At 35.1% G+C, this 19,744-nt stretch overlaps 1 protein-coding gene across 1 annotated transcript in view; it reads right to left on the reverse strand.

Moving 5' to 3' along the window:
• The window catches only part of MYBL1 (MYB proto-oncogene like 1), a 28,514-nt gene extending 20,081 nt beyond the window's left edge, over positions 1–8,433 (reverse strand). Inside the window, exons 1-6 of the mRNA XM_008074315.1 lie at positions 8,335–8,433; positions 7,972–8,043; positions 5,763–5,855; positions 4,087–4,307; positions 2,146–2,317; positions 430–504 (exon numbers count right to left, since the gene is read on the reverse strand). Of these exons, the coding sequence (XP_008072506.1) occupies positions 430–504; positions 2,146–2,280 (210 nt within the window). The 5' untranslated portion in view covers positions 2,281–2,317; positions 4,087–4,307; positions 5,763–5,855; positions 7,972–8,043; positions 8,335–8,433. The remainder of the gene's footprint in view (positions 1–429; positions 505–2,145; positions 2,318–4,086; positions 4,308–5,762; positions 5,856–7,971; positions 8,044–8,334) is intronic.
• Between the last annotated feature and the right edge of the window lie 11,311 nt (positions 8,434–19,744).

A 19,744-nucleotide genomic window follows, 5' to 3' on the forward strand; every position in this document is an offset into this window, starting at 1 on the left:
ATATAAATGTATCCAGGTATACATTTCCTTTGGTTTTTTGTTATAAATAAAAGTTACCTGAATAAAGGCAGAAGAAGCCTGAACATGTTCTATACAATTGCCTTCAGGTGACACATACTGATATCCAGGTATCTTAGTGTTGTTCCACTAAGAAATTTTTAAAATAAAAAAGGTATTAAAAATATGTGCCTGGACAGGTATGTAAAACTGATTCTGGGTTTGCAAATGGTCCATAGTCGCACTCTTGGGCTCAAGTGATCCTCCTGCCTTGGCCTCCCAAAGTGTTGGGATTACAGGTTTAAGCTACCATAGCCATCCAATAGTATTATTTTTATCCTAGTTTAATAGATGAGGAAACAGACAACATTAGACTTTTAAAAATATGCTTGAATACATTTCCTTTGGTTTTTTGTTATAAATAAAAGTTACCTGAATAAAGGCAGAAGAAGCCTGAACATGTTCTATACAATTGCCTTCAGGTGACACATACTGATATCCAGGTATCTAAAAAGGAAAGCATTACTATCATACATATGATGCTATATAAACATTTCATGAAAATCTGTGATTATTTCAAACCTATCTATTTTTTCTTCAAGTCATACTTTATAATAAAATTGGAATTATCTTATTAACTTAAATTAATTGAACTATTAATACCTAAATCTTTCTAAAATTATTTAAAGAGAAACAATTCTTAAAGTGAAAGAAATAGCCTTATCTTTCCAACATTTTAAGACTGTTATACACTCCATTGGCCCCAAGTAATTTTTTAAATTATCTGAGTTTAAAAAAATGTAAATGATAACCTTTCTAAGATAGAACCAGAATGTTTCAGTTTATGCTGCTGAAATCTAAGACTCTAAAGAAAAATGTAAAGAAACAGACAATAAAAACTTTAAGTATCAGCAGATAACTATACTACCATCACATGTTTTCCTATTTGTTAATTAAAATGTCATTACTTCAAGTGGCTATTTTAAAATTATGCCTAAAAAACATAATAATGTCCATAAGATGTCAAAAATCAAATCTAAGGCATAGTAAGCACAGATTTTTAACACCTTGTCCAATTTTGTCTTTTGGTAGATACTAAGACCCGACTTAATCTTCATATTTGATGTGACATGAATCAAGAATTGCTATCATTAAAAATAGCATAACAGACAGGTAGACGGAAATGTAAAACAAAACTTATAAAGACTCCTAAACTATTTATTCCAGATAGGAAAATGCACTGTAAAGGACAGTACAGAGCTTGCCCTATTTTGAGTTTGGGTAATCTCTAATGAATATATCTAAATAAAGATTAAAATCATCCAAGTGACTGGATATTAGGGGTTAAAGCAAAGTTGAAAACCATCAAAGAACAATTATTTACCACATTCCCAAAATGATGGCTTGAGTTACTGTTTTCTCTTTTAAACCATTTTTACACATCTATATCTTAGAGATAAGCAATACTGTAATTACACCAAAAATGTTTAAGTGGAAACTATAATAGACATTAAAGTACAGATGACGTTAGCCTATAATAGACATTAAAGTACAGATGACATTAGCTCTGAATTGTAAATGGAGATTCAAAGAATTAGAGTACTAGGAAATATACACACTAAGTTTCTTTTTTTTTTTTGAGTTAGAGTCTCACTCTGTCACCCAGGCTGGTGGGCACTGGCACGCTCATGGCCACCGCAGCTTTGACCTGCTGAGCTCAGGCAATCCTTCAGCCTCAGCCTTCCAAGTAGCATTGGAACATGCCACCATGCCTGGCTAATTTTTTGATTTATTGTAGAGATGAGGTCTTGCCAAGTTGCCCAGGCTGGTCTCGAATCAGAGGACTCAGGCAATCCTCTCACCTCAGCCTCCCAAACTGCTGGGATTATAGGCGTGAGGCACTGCGCCCGGCCCACTAAATTTCTTAATGTAAAAATTACATATAAAAGGTAAGATTTCAATGTGTCTATTCCCAATATAGTCATCAATCAAAATTATAGTATATTTTTTTCAGTTTGGAAATGTAAATGTCTACTTCCCCCTTAATATATATTGTACTTGTTCCACTAAGAAACCAAATATCTTCCCATATAGCAAAATCTTCCCTAAAGAAATTTTTAAAATAAAAAAGGTATTAAAAATATGTGCCTGGACAGGTATGTAAAACTGATTCTGGGTTTGCAAATGGTCCATAGTCGCACAAGGTTTGTGTTGAAGTTTAGAAGATCGTTCTGATTTTACTCCATCTTGTAAATAGCCCTCCTGCTCCACTTTTCTCCGCATGGTAGAATTCCAGTGATTTTTGATAGAATTATCAGTCCTAAGAAATGAAAGGCATAATTTAAGAAGAAAAAATGATTACACAAATTTTAACACTGTGTAACTTATATGAAGTACTTAAAATAAATTTTTTACAACTGGTGAGATTAGATACCTTTTAAAATTCAAAAGATAAACTGTATGTCTATATGTGGAAGCACAGTTCTAAGCACTGGAGGCACTGCAGTGAATAAGACAAAGAAGGTCCCTGCTCTTATGGAGCATCTTTCCCTTTTGTTGGAAGTGTGGCAGAGGAGAAGAAAGAATAGAAAAGTAAATAAACAAGAGAAATATTAGTGCAACTCAGGTGATAAAAGTAGGATCAGAAAAGTGGACTGCTAGGGTAATTTTGGTTTGATTAGAATGAACCAGCCATACAAGAACAAAAAAAAGACCATTCAAGATAAAGGTAACATAACAAGGGCCTTTAAGCCAGGGACAAACATGGTCATGAAAAGCAAGCCACACATTACAGAATCCCAGTATTTTTTTTCACTTTTTAGAACAAAATATTGATGGAAAGAAAGAGTTCATTGTCTCCCTTTTTACCTAAGTCTCCCTTTATAAAAAACATAAATCTTCAACCTACAGCTACTTGTAGTACAAATTTTATCCTTCATAAAATATACAAATATTTACTGAAAACTTACTGTATGTTAAGGCACTGAGCTAGGTTCTATGGAAATAAAGATGTGTAAGTGATTAAAAACATCAGAAGTTCCTAGACCAGGTTTAGTAACTTGGATAAAAAATTTAACACAATGCCTTAACTTATTTATAAAACAAAGACAGCAATGATTGTTCTGCATATTTTCCGAGTATATAAATTAGTTAAGAATATATGTAAGATCTTATCTTCTGAGTAAGGTACACGTTTCTCCAAGGTTGTTGCTCTGCTGTATTAAAGACTATTAGGAAACAGTTCAACCTGCATGGTATAGGGTGTACTTAGAATTTCATTGCCTCTGAGGGAAATAATGTATTTTAGCCACACAGATATATACTCTGTTCCTATGAATTGAATCATACCATAACTAATAAAGAATTGAATTTTTCCTAATACACTTTCATAGCACTTTATTTCAGCTAGCATATTATTTTCTAGTCTTATGCATAGAATATAATACAAAATCTTAGATTCCATTCCAACACAGTTTGTACAAAGAGGGCCTGCCTGATTTACACTGATATGCAAACATGATTTTAGGAGTGTATTAAAAGTTTACACAAAGGTCCGTTGTGGTAGCTCACGCCTGCAATCCCAGCACTTTGAGAGGCAAAGGAGGAGGATTGCCTGAGCCCAGAGACTAAGGACCAGCCTGGGCAACTTAGTAAGACCTTGTCTCTATAAAAAATAAAAATATTAGCCAGGTGTGGTGGCATACGCCTATAGTTCCAGCTACTTGGAAGGGTGAAGCAGAAGGATCGCCTGAGCCCAGCAGGTCCGGTAGCTGTGAGTATGGCACTGCACTCCAGCCTGGGTGACAGAGTGAGACTCCGACTCAAAAAATAAAAAATAAAAAGTTTACATGATCTAAAATTCTATCATTTTATTGCATACATTATTTCCATAAAATAATTCATTAAAAAGGTAATATCATATCTCTTACACCAAAATTTATTACAAATGGCCTCAAAAAGTTGCTTGTATTATGCAGTCTAAATTTCAACTATAAACAAAGTCATGGGGTACTTGCAAATATATTTAATAGTAAGGTAATACAGATCATGTTTAAGTACAGAAAAATGTATATACATTTATATAAGCACCTTCCTGGAAGTAGTTTGGCAATTTCTGCCCAACGGTTTCCTAGCCGCTTATGTGCTTCATAGATGATCCTGTCCTCTTCTTCTGTCCAGGAAGATTTCTTTACCTCAGGATTCAGGTGATTATGCCATCTTTCTCTACACTGTTTGCCTATTCTTCCTTTTAAATGTTTTGCAATTAAAGACCATCTTTTTGGTCCATATTTCTGAACTAATTCAATAACCTAAGAAACAGAAAAAACAAGTTTAAAAAAGTATTACCTTGAAAGGATTTTAAAACATATAATTCAAATACCATTTTAAATAAATGCATTAAATCTAAGTCACAACTACAATTTATTAAAAAAACAATTTTATTAATAAATACTTCTTCAGCATTTGCCAACTTCAGAAACTGATTACAAAATCATCTAAAATCCAAGGGTCTAATTAAAGTCACTTTAAGTTAAACTGCTTTCACATAATATTAATTTGAAATAACAGTAAAAATGTTGAGACTTGTGCATTTTCTACTCTTCCATCTTGGGGGAAAAAAATAAAAAACTTCAACAGAAAATCAAAAAAAAATCAATTTGGAAGTAGAAAGGATCTACCAAGTTGTTAGCTTTCTTTCTTCCTTTCTCAAACAGAAAGGATATAGATCACACATTTCACCTCCCACATTTTGTTTTCATTTTACCTAAAATTGCAAGAATAGTTACTCCCATTGCCCTATGTCAATATTCACGTTAGTTTTTGCTCTGTGTCAAATATCACCTCATAAACATTTTACACTGGTAGAATATTTCAATTTAATATGCAACAAAACTTTCACTATATGCACCTATTTAGTATCTTTAAAAAGTAAAATTATAGGCTTTATCAAATGTATTTTTAAATAAGAACACACATTTTAAAACTTATCATTGGCCATCAAGTAAATCAGATTATTACTGAGCCTAGTCAAGTAACATTAAAATTTACTTTGAGTAGGAGTAAAGATGCTCTAATTCAGCAACTACATTAGCAACATTTATGTCTTAGAGCATGAACTAAAGAGCAATTCCTAGTGGAGTGCAGACCCTCTTCCCTTCTTCAACTTTTATAGCACAAAGAATAGCCTTGGTTTTTATTTTTAAAACCTTCAGAAACATGATGGTCTGATATTTCTCTAATTCTGGGCTCATTATATGTCAACAGGAAAAGTTAAGAATGACTTCCTGGCTCTTGAGTGACTCTTCAGCTCGGGCCCGCTCCATTCTTTTCTTTGGAGTGTACTACTATCATTATCGCTTTTGCTAAATAAAATACTCTTTGCTTTTACTCTCAAAAAAAAAATGACTTCCTTACATATCAAGTTATCAGATGTAAAAATAAAATTAAAATCTGTTTTAAAATATTATTTTAACTTTTAACAATAAGCTATTCCCTAAATGTTGTTAAACTGAGATCTAAACAAGGTAACTAAGCTTACAGCAAGTATTTTTCCTTCTGAAAACTAAACTCTCAGAAAGAAAGAGCTATATATTATATTTGGTTTGATTTTATAAAAAAAAACTTATTCAACTGTTATGCAAGCAGCCTCCAGAGAACAAAATCAAAGTGATTTAAACATATACTTTATATGTCACGATAATATGTTAGGAAGAAAAAAAGCTAGTCCATCTACACAGTAAACATAAAGAATATGAACATGTTACCCTCTGATCTTCTTCTTTAGTCCAAGGACCCTTTATCAATTCTGGATTTAACACTTTCTGCCATCGATGCTGGCACTGAAAGTAAGAACGATTCTAAAAGAATTTAGATGATTTTGTTATTGAACAACTGTCTTCCAGAAAACAAGCCAGTCAAAACTTTTATCTCATACCCTTAAGAATAAAGTCTTCAAGAATACCGTATTCAATGGCATTCTTTAAACATGTATCATTTAATTTACATGCCTGTGTCTCAATTCTATTTTTTAAATTAGTCAATAGGGCTTAGATTACAAATAAAAACAATATACTTGAGATTAAAATATGTATCTCTACACTATGTGTTATACTGCCATTAAGATGTGGATCTAGAATTGAGGAATAAAAAGCAGTACAAACAAAGCTACACATACAGAACATAAGTAAGAACTCAAACAGCATAACAGTCTGGATTCATATAGTACAGCAGTACATAACTCTATATAGTTTTTAAAAAAACTCTAAGGGCATTACTAGACTACTGCATGATATTAAAAGGATGCTTATAAATGATGATCCCCAAATTACCAAGAAAATGTTAAATAATCTATATAGATGTGTTACATTTCAATTAAATTGGTTAAGTGTTGACACTTAAAAGGAAAATGAATTTACCAAAATAAGAAAACCTTCTATAGAAACATTTCAAACTCCAAAAATAATAAATGAAGTTTTATTTTAGTCAATTCATAACCTGTTAACTCATATGTATCACAAGGATAATAGTATCTTCATTAGTGATTCACAGGTTACAAAGTGGTTAGTTCATACACAAGACTATAGATAATCTAGCAGCATATAAAGGAATAATCACAAATACTTTGCCACCAATGGCTCTTTTGCCCACTAAACTTCAAATTATCTTTATTCAAACTCAGCATCTTCACTTATGGCTTTTGTACATCAATGCTGATCCATTTTAAGACTATTACTTTCTTCAAAATAATCAAGCTGTTTCTGTGTGTCCTTGCAGCATTTATCAGTTAGAGTTAATGTAAATAACTTTGCTAATTTAGTTAACTGATCACCTGCTAAATATCAGGAACTGTGTCAAACATCCTATTTGTTATTTCTAATTCTCACAACCATACTATAGAAACAAATACTATCATCTAGATATTGTAGGTAAGGAAGCTGAAGATCAAGGAGGTTAGGTAATTTTTTTAAGCTAGTAGGGTTGACATTTGAACACAATTCACACCAACTCCAAAATGTATGCTCTTTCCATTACCTGGTCTGTTTTCAAGTTATGTTGAGAGGCATTATGACAGTATAGAAAAAACACAGGTAACATGGTTTCTGAAACCCAAATTAGTTAATATTGAAATTCAAATATAAATATTCTGCCTATCGACCCACAGTGTATTAAGCAAACAATTAAAAGTATATGTGAAAATACTTTGTAAATTACAGAATCACATACTAATGAACTGCATTGAATGGCATATGGTGAACAGCAAGTACAGTTTGTTTTTGTTTTTTTTTTTGAGTTGGAGTCTCACTCTGTCGCCCAGACTGGAGTGCAGTGGCCACTCCCGGCCACCGCAACCTCGACCTGCTGGGCTCCGGCGATCCTTCCGCCTCAGCCTTCAGAGTAGCCGGAATTACAGGCGCGCGCTACCATGCCCGGCTGATTTTTTGATTTATTGTAGAGATGAGGTCTCGCTGTCCTGGCGGGTCTCGAACCCGCGGGCTCAGGAAATCCACTCACCTCAGCCTCCCAAAGGCGCGGGATTACAGGCTGAGCCACCCAGCCCGGCCACAAGTACAGTTCTTAAAAAAATCAACAATACTTTAAAATGTAATCATTAAATGACAAACTTTTTCAATAGAGATTTTTCTGGTTTTATTGGTTAGCTATCAAAATATTTCAATATATTTCTCTCAGAATGTTTTAAGGCATATCAGTAAATATTTATAAGACCCTACTCAAACTTAATATCATTTTTGTTTTAAGTTAGTAATTTTTTTAGGCCCCTGGATAAACACATTACTAGAAAATCAGACTTCTAAAGCCATTAGCAACCAACTATATAGGCAGACCAGACAAACAAGAATGCTTTAAGGAAGGATTCCTAACTAAAATATGTAGGCACATATTTGAAAAAATAGCAAATTTAACCCAATGGCCTAAGTTGGCCATGCTAGAAATATAATATAATGTTTCACTTACTTGAAGATGACTAGCAATTAGAGTCCAGTCATCGGTTCCATATTGTTCAACCAACTTCTTTAATTTATCATCCTATTAAAACAGGTATGAAAATTAGAAAGCTTTCCCTCCCATCCTTTTTCTCTACCCCTAAACATAGATATTTCTCCATTTCTGTCAAGTAATCACTGGTAACCACAAAAGAACATGAGCCGCTACAATACATGCTCTTCCATTTACTATACTGTTTCCAACATCAACCTGTTATTCATGACTCTGGCTGAAGGAAAAGAATGTGCAAGCTACTGTTTTTACATTTTGTTTTTAAATATCTTTTACAACTAAATGCAAATATGAAATTAGTAAACCTTATTGGATAATTACCTCATCCCTTGTCCATTTTACTCTGTTCCAGAGTTTCTTCAGTCCTTTTTGTTTGGGTACATCATAATCATAAGCATACTGAAGGTCATCATCCTCATCCTCACTACAAAAAAAATTTGTGATATCAAGAATTTTATTTACTTGTGAATTCAATCATTTAACCTGTGTGTACAAATATGACTGAAAAAGTCACTCACACTAAAAGACATATGCAATGAGATTATTCAAAGTATAAAAAAATTAAGAGTCATACAATGGAAAGAAGCTAAAGTTCTTCCTGACATCAAAGAGATGAAGCTGTATATGCCAACAGGGAACAAATAACACCTTGCATATCATGTTAAAGAATTTGAGCTTTATTCTTCATTTGACCTTTATTCTAAAGAGTTACAGGACTTGAAATAAAAGAGCAAAAGACAAATATCTTGTCTTTTAGAAAAATCAGTGGCAAGAGTATGGTGAAATGGAAAAAGAAAAACCCACATTACCAGACTTCAAACTTTACTATAAAGCTACAATCATCAAAACAGCTTGGTATTGGTACAGGAACAGGTATGTAGACCAATGGAATAGAATTGAGATTCCAGAAGCAAAACCTCAATTTCTCAACCAACTCTTCTTTGACAAAGCCTCCACCACCTACCCCTGGGGAGAGGAGAACCTATTCAGTAAATGGTGCTGGGAAAACTGGCTGACCAGATTGAAACAGGACCCCTATCTATCCCCATACACAAAAATTAACTCTAAATGGATCAGAGACCTGAATGTAAAACCTCAAACCATAAGAACCTTAGAAAATGAAGGACATACCCTCATGGAAATCGGAACTGGCATCCAATTCCTGAACAAAACCCTAAACCCACAGGCTATAAGAGATAAGATAGACAAGTGGGACCTCATTAAACTGACAAGCTTCTGCAAAGCCAAAGAAACCATCAAGAGAGCAGGGAGACAGCCTACAGACTGGGAAAAAGTATTTGCCAACTCCAGGTCTGACAAAGGCTTAATATCTTGGATCTACAAGGAACTAAAACGTGCTGAAAAGAAAAAAACAAACAACCCCATTATAAGGATATGAACAGACACTTGTCAAAGGAAGACATTCGAGCAGCCAACAGACACATGAAGAAATGTTCAACCTCACTAATCGTCAGGGAGATGCAAATCAAAACCACACTGAGATACCACCTAACTCCAGTCAGAATGGCAATTATAAACAACTCAAAAAATAACAGCTGCTGGAGAGGGTGTGGCGAAAAGGGAACACTTCTGCACTGTTGGTGGGAGTGTAAACTAGTGCAACCTCTGTGGAAAGCAGTGTGGCGATTCCTAAAAGCTCTAAATATCAACCTCCCATATGACCCCGCAATCCCCCTACTGGGAATATATCCTGAAGAACTCAAATCACTCTATAAAAAAGATACCTGCACACGTATGTTTATTGCAGCATTGTTCACAATAGCAAGAACCTGGAAGCAACCATGCTGCCCATCAAAAGAGGACTGGATTAAAAAAATGTGGTACATATACACGATGGAATACTACGCAGCCATAAAAAGGAACAAAATCATGAATTTCGCAGCAACCTGGATGGAACTAGAGTCTATAATACTGAGTGACCTCTCACAGAAACAAAGATTCGAGTATCACATGTTCTCACTTATATAATGGACCTTTAACATCCAATGTAATACTATAAGAAAATGACTGACAGTAGTGGGAAACTATGCGGGGGAAGGATGGGATCAATGGCAGCAAATATGTCTGGGGATGGGGAAACACCTCTTATCAACAGGGTGCCTGAATGAAATGTACTTGTATACCTAACCCTTAATTGTACCCCACAACACCATAATAAAAAATATTGATTAATAAAAAAAAAAGAAAGAAAAAGAAAAACCAATGAGTAATCTTCAGAAGAGCCCAAACAAGAAATTATTAGGACATGACAATAGTAATTGTAAAATACAAACCACAGCCAGTTAAAAGAAACAATGGAAGTGATCCATTAACAATACTAGCAAAGATAAAAGTTTAAATATCTAGAAATAATTCTAACATAACAAGATAAAAGTACAATAAATGACAAAGCACTATTGTAAAACACAGAAGTCTTGAACAAATGAAAGAACATTCAGACCACATGCTTGAATAAGAAAATGATACTACAGAGATAACCAATCTTTGTGAGAAATATACTGAAACATTTTGATAGCTAACCAATAAGACCAGAAAAAGCTCTATTGAAAAAGTCTGTCATTTAATGATTACATTTTAATACATAAATTAAAATTAAGTGAATAAAAATACCAAAAAGTTTTGGGAGGCAATTAGATAAGCTGATTCTACATTTCATATAAAAAAATAAAGAAGCAGCCGGGCTCGGTGGCTCAGCCTGTAATCCCGCGCCTTGGGAGGCTGAGGTGAGTGGATTGCCTGAGCCCGCGAGTTCGAGACCCGCCTGGGCAACTTGGCGAGACCTCATCTCTACAATAAATCAAAAAATTAGCCGGGCGTGGTAGCGCGTGCCTGGAAAGCTACTTGGAAAGCTGAAGCGGATGGATCGTTGGAGTCCAGCAGGTCAAAGCTGCGGTGGCTGGGAGCGGCCACTGCACTCCAGTCTGGGCGACAAAGTGAGACTCCAACTCATAAAAATAAATAAAAATAAAGAAGCAAGTATATCCACAAAAGTTTTAAAAAATAATGGGAGCATTACTACTCTCCAATGTCAAAATATACTATAGAGAAATAATAATAAAGGAATGGTATTGCACATGAACAGACACACAGATAAATGGAACAGAATATTCAGGAAAAAAAATCCTTAAGAAGTTAGTAAATTATAACAGTAACATTTCAAATCAGTGAAGAAAAGATCAACTTTTCAATAAATAGTGTTAAGACACTGGGTAGTCATTTAAAAAAATTAAATTGGAGTCCTACTTTACAACAAAATAAATTTGGATGAAGCAAATGTTTACATTTTAAAAACGAAATCACAATAGTACTATAGTAGGGATGAATTCTACTTTTTATATCCTCGAATAGAAGAGAGGTCACTATGACAAAAATCCAGAAGCCATAAAAGAACAGACTGACCAAATTAACCATAGTGAGAACAGAAGGACGTATATGACACTGAGGGATACATAAAAAGTAGAAACAAAAGGATTTTGCAACTGATGAACAAGGTACATGGAAGGAGGAAGCAGGGATGACTCCAAAATTTCTAGCTTTGGGAGCATAAATAGAGCTATTCACTAAGAAAGGAATAGAAGGAGAGAAAGAACTTTGAGAGGGAGAAGGGAATGAGGAGAGTACTTAGTTTGGGACTAGTTGTTTTTAAAGCACTTGAGAAATATACAGGAGGATATATCTAGAACAGGACCGCTCAACAGAAATATAATGCAAGCCACATATGTAATTTTCTAGTAGCCACCACTTATAAGAAAGAAAAAAGATGAAATGTAATAGGAAATATTATTTAACCCAATATATAAAAAAAATCATTTCCAAATGTAATAAATATAAAATTATAAATGAAGTATTTTGTATTCTTTTTTCTTACTAAAGTCTTCAAAATCTGGTATGCTTTTGTAGTTACAATATATCACAATTCAGACTAGCCACATGTGGCTAGTAGTTATCCTATTGGACAGAGCAGAACTAAAAGGTAAATGGACACATGGATCTTCTGTTCAGACACAAGGTCTAGAGTAGAGGCACAGTTTTGACAATCAGCAGCATACAAAGAATAGCTGGGGACATGAGATGGCCCAAAAGGAAAATTAATAAAGTGAGAAGGGGCAAAAGTCAGAATCTAAATTTTGAGGGGGTGAAAAAAGAGAAAGCAATTTTAAAGAAGAAAAGGGTAAGCCTTTATAATAACCTGAATTAGAGTATTTTGAGTAGCTAGAGGACTGAATAAAGTCATGGCATCTGAAAATAACACAAGTTAACATTTATTTATTTTTCAGTACCAGACATTATAGTAGTCTATGAAATTTCTCTTAAAATCTCATAGCAATTAGAAGAGGAGAATATTATCATTACTCCCATTTCACAGAATAGGAAACTTTGGCTTAGAAAAGTAACTTCTTGTCCATAGTCACACCAAATATGGCATGGTTGATCTCTGTAGTCAACTACTTAACCACTATACTATGACAGACTGGAAAAATAAAAGGAAAATACCAAGAAGTTGGACAATACCAAAGTGCATTTTGAAATCAGAACAAGGTTTTAGTTCTAACTTAACTACTCTTTTTTTTGAGTCAGAGTCTCACTCTGTCAACCAGACTGGAGTGCAGTGGCATGCTCACGGCCACTGCAGCCTTGACCTGCTTGGCTCACGTGTTCCTTCTGCCTCAGCCTTCCAAGTAGCTGGAACTACAGGCATGTGCCACCACGCCTGGCTAATTTTTTTATTTATTGTAGAGATGAGGCCTCACCAAATTGCCTGAGCTGGTCTCGAACCCCTAGACTCAGGTAATCCTCTCGCCTCTGCCTTCCAAAGTGCTGAGATTACAGGCGTGAGCCACCAAGCCTGGCAACTACTCATTCTTTAATCATGAGCATATTAACCTCTTGGGGGCTTTAGTTTAGTTGTTTGTTAAAATGAGGGTAACACCCCCTCCCTAAGGATAAAATTAAATGAGAGGGGCAACCCCCTTGAGTCCCTTCCCACTGTGGGAGTTTTTCTGTCCTCTCAATACATCCTGCTTTTAAAAAAATTAAATGAGAAAACATATATATTACCTCAAACAACACAGAAAGGTTATGTGTTTAGGCTGAGCACCTAACAGTATTCAAACTTATTTCTGCTTTACTAGATTCAATTCTTCCAAAAAATTCATTCTGATTTCAACCAGCAGAAGTTTGAAGATTTGTTTAATCTTACCATAATATAGTTAAGCACATTATGAGTAGTTCCTAATATCTACACAAATAATTTCAATCTTACAAAATCGAAAAATGAAGCCCTAGTTTTAATGTATACTTTCTACAGATCTTTTGCAGAAACCTTTCATTTCCCCTGACTTGTCAATACCATAGGACCAAAATTCTTCATATCTGACTAACAAAACAAGATCCTTCGTCCCATATCTATGATCTGCTTCTTGTTTAATGTACGTCAATATTCCAGTGTTCTCTCTCCCTGAAGCCAATATCTATTTGCAACAATAACTTGCTCGTCCTACTTCCATGTGTTCGTTTTGTTAAACGAACCAAAACAAAAGCACAGGTTTAATTTTTTAAATTGCCTGTCATTTGCAGCCATCTTCAGCTATCAGAAATATCATGTAATTAACCAAGATTAAATTATTAAATTGGAGATTCTTCCGGGTCCAATGACTTCATAAATTTCTGAGAAAGCTACTAAATCAGCTAAAACACCATACTGTAGCTTCCTGTCCTATGTGTATGTACACAGAGCATCTACCTTCCTTCTTGATGTTTATCATGCCAGCATTCCCAGCCAAAGAGTAAGTTCATGAGTGCAGGTCATGTTTATCATGTTCGCTTCTCAGGACCAAGCACCAGTACCTGCTATTCAAATATTATTAAAATTAATGAATAGTCTTCCTTACCCTTCCAGCTCTCCCAATCACTCTATATTCCAAAATTATCTCACTTCTTTCCAACCCAATCAAACCTTCCTCAATATCGGTGATCTCAAAGTGAATACAAGAAAGGAAACCTTTTAACAAATGAAAATACCTCTAGATGATGAAAGGCATTCATTCCTATTTGTTAAAAAGGACTTTCAAAATCCAATACACCTCCAAGTGGTGGAATTTTAAAAAGCAGAACCTGCTAAAACAAATATTTTAAAATATTCAGTACAGAAGAGGTTCTTTGAGATATCAGCTATACTGCCTAAACTTTCCCAGAAATGCCACCAGCAACAGCACTACTTCTGGAAAACCCAAATGGTCCTAAGTCATGCTTCTCAAAGGTTCTTCTCTTTTTCTTTCTTCCACTCAGATCCCAACAGCTTCCATAACAGTATATGTGAGACTTTTTTTTACAAAGGTTATTTCTAAGACAAAACAATTTTTTTCTTGGGAATTTTCCCACATAATTTTGAGTATTCGCAAAATTTTCTACATCTAATCTATACAAAACTCACTTTAAGGTCTTTATAAAATATACTTTGGTCAAAAAGACCAGTTTCCAAGGAGTAATTCTCCTAAAACCTTGTTCACTTTAACTATAACATTCTGCTCCTTACTTTTTAACCACATACTTTGAGAGAAATTTCTATTTCCACATGAGGTTTCATTCAGCATGACCATCAGTTTCAGACACTGAATTATATAGCCCATTCAATGTTCAGAAAGCTGGGATTTTGGCTGGGTAAGTATGAGAAAACATTAAAGTAAAATTCTTAGAACAATCTACCACTAGGACTTCCCTAAAGTCTACCTACTTCTTAGTTTTGGCATCAAGTTATTTCTATACATATTTAAATGATTGTTGAAAGAATGCTGTAAACTTCAAATAAGTGTGACAGAAAAATATTCTAGGAACGTACCTATATCACAGGAAGATGCATGAGAATGTCTGTAATTTGCAAAGAAAAAAGGAATGGGATAAAATCCCACAAGTTACCTCACCAATATTCTACTTCCACCATTTAACAACAACAAGGTCCCATCACTTAATAATGGTTAGACATCACAAAAGCAGGTCTGCTTTATTTTTCTACTTTGTATGTCATCTCTTGGCATTTCTGTATTGTAGCAATCAGTGCTAGTAATAATTTAATAAAATCAGCTCCCTACTACGTAGTTACATAAATAAACCATTTCTGTCCTAGTGACTAATCTGAAAGAAAATAAAATTATTTCTCCAGTCACAAAGCAAAAATAGAAGAGGAATTTGGTCTGACTCCAGGACTTGGCTTCCAAATTGATTCTGCCAGTTTTCTTTTTCTTTTCTTTTATTTATTTTTTGAGTTAGAGTCTCACTTTGTCACCCAGACTGGAGTGCAGTGGCCGCCCCCGGCCACCGCAGCCTCAACCTGCTGGGCTCCAAAGGACCTTCTGCCTCAGTCTTCCAAGTAGCTGGAACTACAGGCGCGTGCTACCACACCTGGCTAATTTTTGACTTCTTGTAGAGATGAGGTCTCGCCAAGTTGCCCAGGCGGGTCGCGAACCCGCGGGCTCAGGCAATCCACTCACCTCAGCCTCCTAAAGTGCTGGGATTACAGGCTGAGCCACCGAGCCCAGTTCAGTTTTCTTTTTAAGTCAAAAAGTATTTATTCTATAAGTGCTTAATGCATAACTAAACTACTATATTCAAATAGAAATAGTTTTGTAGATTATGAATGAACAAGGTTATTAAGGTGCCTATGAGACAACAAAAGGAAGTACCAAAAAAATTCTATAATTATTTTGGAAAATGGTTAAGAGTAACTTTACATTGAGGTGTAAGTTAGCAGGATGTGATAGTCATGACTTTGCCTGGGAAATAATAAACTATTCACACCTGATGATATTAAGACATTAGGGAGAAATTCAATTTTAAAGGACAACAATTATACCACCCCAAAACAGTGAAACCAGGTAGTCCAAGAAAGAATTTGAAAATGTCTTGAAATGTATTTTTATTTGAAAAGGAACTACTTGTTTGAAATTAGAGACCAGTCTATAAAATTTGCCCTAGTAAAATTGCTTCAACTTGATTAGTTTTAATCAAAACTACCTTCAGTCTGAAATCTTTATCATTATTACAAATTACATTTTTATCATATTATCTTGAGAACACGGAACCGTGTATTTAATTTTTTTAAGTTCAGTCATATTCAGGGCACAAAAATTTATTGATTGATTTAATAAAGTGAAATTAGGCCACCCAGTGGTCAATATGACATACTGCAGACATGAATATCTTATTTCCAAATCTGGACAGTGCAAACCAGCATTATCTGGACTATGCAAATTTGACTTTACATGATCTTTGATCATTATTAACAGTAATACTGAAGGGAGTACTACCTAGCTACCCATAACCAAAAACAATGTGAGAAAATTTCTATTGTATTCCATTAGTGTGTGTATATTTTTAAATGAGAAAAGATGATTTCAAAAGATTTCAAATAGGATATATATTAAAGCTAGAAGCTACCTTGCAGACCATAAAACCCAAATCCCTTACACAAGCCAGGTGAAAAACCGAGGTAGAGTATGCCAATTTTCCCAAAACAATATTGTCAGCTAATGATAAAGCTCATTTTAAAAAATCAGTTATATTTCAGTATAGTTTCGCTCTTACCAATATTGATTGCTAGAAACAACATAGCAAAATTAGTGGTAGACACACCACTGAAAAAACATCTTCCAATTTAAGAGCTGGCTTTTATCTTCTCAGTTTAGTGTAGTCATAGGTCATCTCAAGTGTAAATAAATACTTTCATCGTTACTAGTACCTTAATTGTTACAGGCTTCTGGGTGACATTTTTGAAAGTTTATTTTTAAAGGGTAAAACTGGCTTTTACAAACTAAAATTATTATACAAAATGTTTGAAAATTAAATACATGTTAATAATTGACATATCAGTTTTAGTACTGCCTGTAAACTATGTCATTAAAATCTCCCGTGGGATGCAAAATTATTTAAGGCCACAATAGCAAAGAAGCCTTTTCCTTTATGTAAATCTAGATGAGAGATACTACAGCTATCTTAAAAATCAAAAGAGCTAACATCCTTCAATTGTTTCACACTTGAGGTATCACTTAGTTTTCTTTCAGGTGTTCTTTTTTTTTAGATCACACAGAAAAAGAATATTACAGGATTTATGCCTATAATCTTATGCAAAACTTTAATAGAGCAAAGTACAGTTTTCACTCAAATACTTAAATGGTTGTATACTGGAGATCTCAAAGTGTAACCTGAAGTGACTGAATTATTTCCTTTCTCTTTCAACTATAAATTGGGTTAAAATATATTAAGATGCTTGGCAAAAGAGAGTAGATTTTGCCCAGACTATATTATTTCCCCTTCAAAACAGTTCACATTCTATTATCTAAGATACATGTCATATTTACATATGCAAGAAATATAGAGTATGAAACACATTCAAGTATGAAGACCTAATAAATACACTACTTAGAAATAACAATTTCTCACCACATCCTCTATTTGTATACTCCCAGAGGGAGTACCCCATCACATTTAATTACTCCAGACTTATGATTCTTTAACTCATTCTGTAATTAACTTACACAGCTGATAAGGAATTAAAGTCAACAGTACAATTAATGCTTAGATTTCAAGCTCACATTATTGTCAATAAAAGAAAATAACATATAGGCAAACTAGTCATTAAATTATTTCTCCTTTCTTAGTCTGTTATGAAACATACACTTCATGCATATGAAATAAACACACAGAAAACCAACTGGGGAGGAGATGGCTCTGACATTCAAACATTCAGGTCTAGCCATAATTTTAAATGCTGATGACACAATTAGCCAAGGAATTATTTCAAATAAAATTAACATAAAAATCAATACGTAGATAATACCATACATTAAATATAAACAAACTTCTGTTCTTGAGACATGTTCACATGTCACCTTTTTAAGTTATTTAAAACTTTTTATATTTTAAAAAACAAATCTAAATCAGTACTTCAGCAACCATAATTACAGGAGCATTTAATATCTACCTTTTCTGAAGATTGAGAGGTTAATCGACTCCTTGAAGGTCTAGACGGGTGGTTCTCACCTGGGTGATTTTGTCCCCCAAAAGACTTTTGGCAATGCCTGAAGACATTTTTACTGTCATGACTGGAGAAAGTGGGGTGTTACTGTCATCTACTAGGTAAAAGTCAGGGATGCTGCTAAACATCTATCTCCTCAATACAAAAAAGTATCGGATACAAAATGTCACTAGTGTCAACTTTGCTCTACAAGGGTATGTGAGTACATTTGTTTCACCTCAAGAGTTTGTCCTATACTATAGTTGCTACAAAATAATAAGCTAAGTGGAACTTATATTTTATGCTGATTTCTGCAGAAGCATCTTACACACACAGCAGATGCTTAATAGACAAAGAATATTCTGTATAGTTATTGCCAATTTTTACCAAATATCTGCAGTGAGTTACCTCCAGTACTAAATTTCAACTTAGGAAATACATCTCTAGTTAAGAATCTGAGGTTGTGGATCTAGATAAAACAAAAATATTTGAAAGTTCTCCCAAACATATTATCAGGTTTATTTAATAACACTGAAAATCAAGACACCCTAGATCTTTGTCATTTAAGTAATTATTCCACACAACTTAGGAGTAGCTACTGTTAAATACAAAATTAGATGCATAAGTTCAGCCTAGCACACTATCCAGTAAAAAAAAAAAAAAAAAAAGTGCCCAACCTCTACGCAACAGTCAAAGCCAAACACAGACACTCAAAATATTACGTGGATCAAACACATTGCTTTATTTTAAGATCTAGCTACTAGTAATAACAGCGTGACATCTTCCCCGAGACGATATCAAAAATGTATACACAACTTGAGAACATGAGTATGGTAACTAACATCCGAAAACATCAAAGGCTGCTACTCCGCGGATTTTCCATAACCTTTCAAGGAAGCAAAGTTGGCAGCGGGGTGCCCGCCCAGCTTCGTCATGGGGCTCCTATCTTGACTGCTACGGTAACTGAGAAGAGAGAGTCTCCCCGGAACACCCCTGACAAGCCGCCCCGGCAGGTAGGACACCACCCCTTTGATCTGCGTAGGCACGGACTCCCTGAAAGCGCGACTTACCTGGCTGGAAACCTCCCTCCCAGCAGTGGCCGTGAGAGGGGGGGAGTCTGGGCGTGTGCGCTGGGGCCATCGACTCCAGGGCGCAACCCGGGCATGTGCCCCTCGCTCTCTGCCTCTCAAACCCTGGTCCCCAACTCCCCGCACCTCGCGGCTGCATTACGTGATCACCCAAGGCTTGCTGGCTGTGAGTGTGCATCAGCTTGGGAAATGCTGTGTCAAATGTTGACTGCATTGTGATGTATTTTCCAGTCGTTTGTTTCTTGTGTGCTGTACGGTGTAATACACGATTCTCAAGGTACGGCTTGAATGAGCATAGCCGAGCATGTTATGTCGATACTTCACATGTAGGAATGAGCATGTCAATGGTGTCAGACTGAGTGAAATGAGTGCTACACACTCACTTGTAGAAAAGCAGTGCTTGCCTTCTGTTTGAGCCCTGAAACGTTTTACCCCTTGGCGTTTCTCTAGGCTAGGAAAATGCAGTCACTCTCGCGTTGGCCTTGCTGAATAAGCGGAGACGGCCTCTGTGAGCCTTGTTGTGCATGTGCATCTTCCCGGGGAAGGAGCTTTTTCAAAATGTGCAGCGCTCTTTAGGGGGCTATCTATGTTTATTCACACTTGGTGCATGCTG

The sequence above is a fragment of the Carlito syrichta genome, unplaced genomic scaffold (assembly GCF_000164805.1).
Source record: "Carlito syrichta isolate Samal-C Ts95f unplaced genomic scaffold, Tarsius_syrichta-2.0.1 Scaffold316389, whole genome shotgun sequence".
Taxonomy (NCBI): domain Eukaryota; kingdom Metazoa; phylum Chordata; class Mammalia; order Primates; family Tarsiidae; genus Carlito; species Carlito syrichta.